Source organism: Galeopterus variegatus, unplaced genomic scaffold (assembly GCF_000696425.1).
Source record: "Galeopterus variegatus unplaced genomic scaffold, G_variegatus-3.0.2 Scaffold2692, whole genome shotgun sequence".
Lineage (NCBI taxonomy): Eukaryota > Metazoa > Chordata > Mammalia > Dermoptera > Cynocephalidae > Galeopterus > Galeopterus variegatus.
In genome coordinates, this window is record NW_007728803.1 from 8,813 (window position 1) to 12,588 (window position 3,776).

A 3,776-nucleotide genomic window follows, 5' to 3' on the forward strand; every position below is an offset into this window, starting at 1 on the left:
GCGCTCCCGCCGAGGGTACGGATCCCATGTGGAGACCGGTTCCCGCTCACTGGCTGAGTGAGGCGCGGGAGCAGCACCGAGGTTTGCGATCCCGTTGCCGGTCCCCGGTCCGGTACGGGGGCAACACTGAGGGTTGCGATCCGTTGCTGGACACGGAAAAAAGACAAAGGAAAAAAAAAAAAAAAGAAAGAAAACTCTTATTATAGAAAGAATGAATGCCCATTATAAAAAATTGAGGAATGGGCCGGCCCAGTGGCGCACTGGAGAGTGCGCCACTTGGGAGTGCGGCGGCTCTCCCGCCGAGGGTTCGGATCCCATGTGGAGACCGGTTCCCGCTCACTGGCTGAACGAGGTGCGGGCGCAACACTGAGGGTTGCGATCCTGTTGCCGGTCAGTAAAAAAGACAAAAAGAAAAAAAAAATTGAGGAACTGCAAGTAATTAAAAAAAAAATCTAGAATTCCACCACCCATAACAAGTACCTGTTAAGTTTTCAAGTTAATCCTTCCAGGCTTTCCTTTTCCCTATTCACATATATCGGTTAGTAAAAAAAAAAAATGGGTCATACAGCATATATTTTCCCCTTGTATGTTTTAAAATATATACTATTAGTTTATATTTTAAACTAAAATGTAGTATATATAGCATGTTATACATATCAAATATATATGTACTACTTATCATGTTTTTAGATTTTTTTGAAGGGTTAATACATTTTGAAAACTTCAAATGTCAAAGGCTATAAAGGGGTAGACCATGAAAAATCTCCTAATCTGCTCCTACCCATCCACCCCACAGAAAATAATTTATTATGTTCTTATGTATCCTTCCAGATTTTTGCATATAAAAACATACAGTATATATAAACTTTACTTTCCATCCCCCCCCTTTTTTTAAAGACAAAAGGTAACATTCTAAGTACAATACTCCATACCTTGATACTATGACTTCTTTCCATATCAATTCATAAAGAGATTTCGGATTACTTTTTAATAGCTGAATAAAATTTCATTGTTTAGAGGTACTATAATTGCCCTCTCTGAATGTTGAACCAATTTATAATATAATGAGGTAGTAATAAATAATAATTATAATGTGATGAAAATAATGAGGTTGCATTTTTCTCAGCCTTGCCCCACAGTATGTTATCAAACTTTTAGATTCTCACATACCTGATAGATGAAAACAGCATTTCAACAGTTTTAGTTTATGTTTCTCTTATTATTGATAAGGGAGGTATAATATTATAACCAGTATTAGGGGTGAGGGAAGTATATAGCATTATAACAAGTATTAGCTTGGTTTTTTACCCTTTTTTTTTTTTGAAATGCAACAGAAATACAGAAAAGTATATAAATCTTAATTGTATAATACAAGAGTGATTATAATGAGAAAAGCTTTGTCACCACCACTTGGGTCAAGAAATACAGGAAAAACTTACCCCGTGTCCTTTTCCTGTCCTTAACTTCCCCAGAAGGCTCCCTCCTGAAGGTAACCATGAGCTGGAGTGGCAGGGCTGGGTCATGGGGGATGTGTTTCTTCGACTTGACTTGATAATGTCCAGTCATTTCCAGTGTAAATGCTTGCATTGTGTCCCTTCTCCCTCCAGAGCTCTTGCTGCTTCACCACCTGCCAATGCTTGGTATTATCAGACCCTTTACGTTTTTTTTTTTTTTAAATTTGAAGGTCATGTAGTGGTATCTCATAGTGGTTTGTTTTGTTAGTTTTTAAAAGCCATCTGGAGATACTGACATACATACAATTCACTCATTTAATATGTACAATTCAGTGGTTTTTAATATATTCACAGAGCTGAGCAATCACCATCACAATCTAATTATAGAATATTTTCATCACCCCTAAAGAAACCCATACCTGCCAGCAGTCTCCCCATTTCTTCCCAATATCCCTAACCCTAGGCAACTACTAATCCTCTTTCTGTACATATGGATTTGCCTATTTTAGACTTTTTTTATAAATGGAATTATATAATATGTGGTCTTTTGTGACTGGATTCTTTCACTTACCATAATTTTTTCAAAATTCATGCAAGTCGTAGCATGTATCAGTACTTCATTCCTTTATATTGCTGAGTAATATTCCATTATATAGATATACCACATTTTTTTATTCATCCATCAATTGGTGGATATCTGGGTTTCCATTTTTTTAATATTGTGAATAATGCTTCTATGCATATTTGTGTACAAGTTTTTGTGTGGAAAATATGTTATCATTCTTAGAGATTTTAAATGTCCTTGGTTACAAATGGGATTGAGCCCCTTTCCATATGTTTTTTCGGACATTTGATACTACTTTGAGAAAACACTTGATCAAATTTTTGCCTTTTTTCTCTTGGGGATGCCCATCTTATATGGGCAGATCTATAGATATATAGGTGTTCTTTATTGGTATATGCATTGCAACCATCTTCTCCCAACCTGTGCCATTTAACTCTTTTCATGGTGCCTTTCCATGAACAGAAATTTTAAATGTTAACATAGTCAAACTTGTCCCTTTTCTGTGGTCAGAGTTTTTGCATCTTTCTTTACTTAGAGGTCATGAAAATGTTCTCTTCCAAAAGCTTTGTTTTTGAATTTTATAATTGTAAATTTTGAGTATCAAAAAATCATAGAAATCAAAGTTGGCAGTGGGGAACGGAATGACCATCTTAGTCCATCCATCTCACTATGAAGATGAAGCAGCTAATCAGTTCCACAGATACCAAGTTGGTTTTCCAGGAAAACTTGTTTTTCTCTTCCAGGTTAAAATTGCATACATTAACTTCCTGAATCACTGCTATGTGGATACTGAGGTGGAAATGAAGGAGATTTATACCAGCAACCATATGTGGAAATTGTTTGAGAATTTCCTTGTAGACATTTGCAGGGTAAGGCTTTCTGGAACTAAGGAGGTGGAGTTAGAGTGTGTGTGCGTGTGCACGTGTGTGTGGCATCCCTGTGCAGACATAAGGAAAACAGTCACATTATTTCAACTCTCCTTTGTGGCACAAAGAGGCAGTTGTGTCTCTTATCCTTTCTCATGTCTCCTTTCTTCCTACCCTTTTCTCTTAGCTGAGAATACTTTATTTATCAAACTTCAAGGAAAGCAGGTTATTTCTGGTTTTTGTTTTACCCTTTATGGATTGATTTGTGAATGATTAACTGGGGCATATTAAAATGAAATTTATAAAGATTTCTTTTCCTTGATACTGTGTCTGTGCTTGAAGGATTTCTTCCCTGGGCTTGAGTGTTTATCTCCTGCAGTCTGGCGTTGGGAATTCTGCAAAGCACTTGACCTTCCATCTGTTGCTTTCCTGACCCAGAGTTGGGAGGGCTTCAGGACATTTGATTTGGTTTTGCACTGAGCTTCACATTCATTCTAAAGCCACAAGACTACTACATAATGAAGTACACCATGGGTTTAATATGAGTTTTGTGGTGGTAGAGTTGGGGGAGTGGGGTTGGTAACAAGATTCATCAGAGCATAATTGTGAGATACATCCCAATTTCAGAAACATTGTGATGTGAAAAGGAAAAAAGTGACATTGTAGAATCCGAGATGTGGTGTTTTCTGTTGACTGTACAATTACCTGTATGAGGCAAGAGACTTCCAGTACTTTATTTTTCTTCTAAGCAAGGATTATAATACTCAGGTGTTGGTGTCACAAACAAATATATTTTTTTAAACCTCAAAATTCCTCCCAGTATTTTCATTCCATAAGTCTGGGGGTTTTGGCTTGGAATGGGAGCCTGCTTTATTTCTTTAAATCAGGCTC

The 3,776-nt window shown here is 37.1% G+C and overlaps 1 protein-coding gene across 1 annotated transcript in view; it reads left to right on the forward strand.

Annotated features, from left to right (window-relative positions):
• Positions 1-3,776, forward strand: part of ITPR1 (inositol 1,4,5-trisphosphate receptor, type 1) — a gene marked incomplete at its 5' end in the record, with an annotated part of 156,071 nt that overhangs the window by 8,804 nt on the left and 143,491 nt on the right. The window contains one exon of the mRNA XM_008582677.1: positions 2,763-2,888. Within this exon, the coding sequence (XP_008580899.1) occupies positions 2,763-2,888 (126 nt within the window). The remainder of the gene's footprint in view (positions 1-2,762; positions 2,889-3,776) is intronic.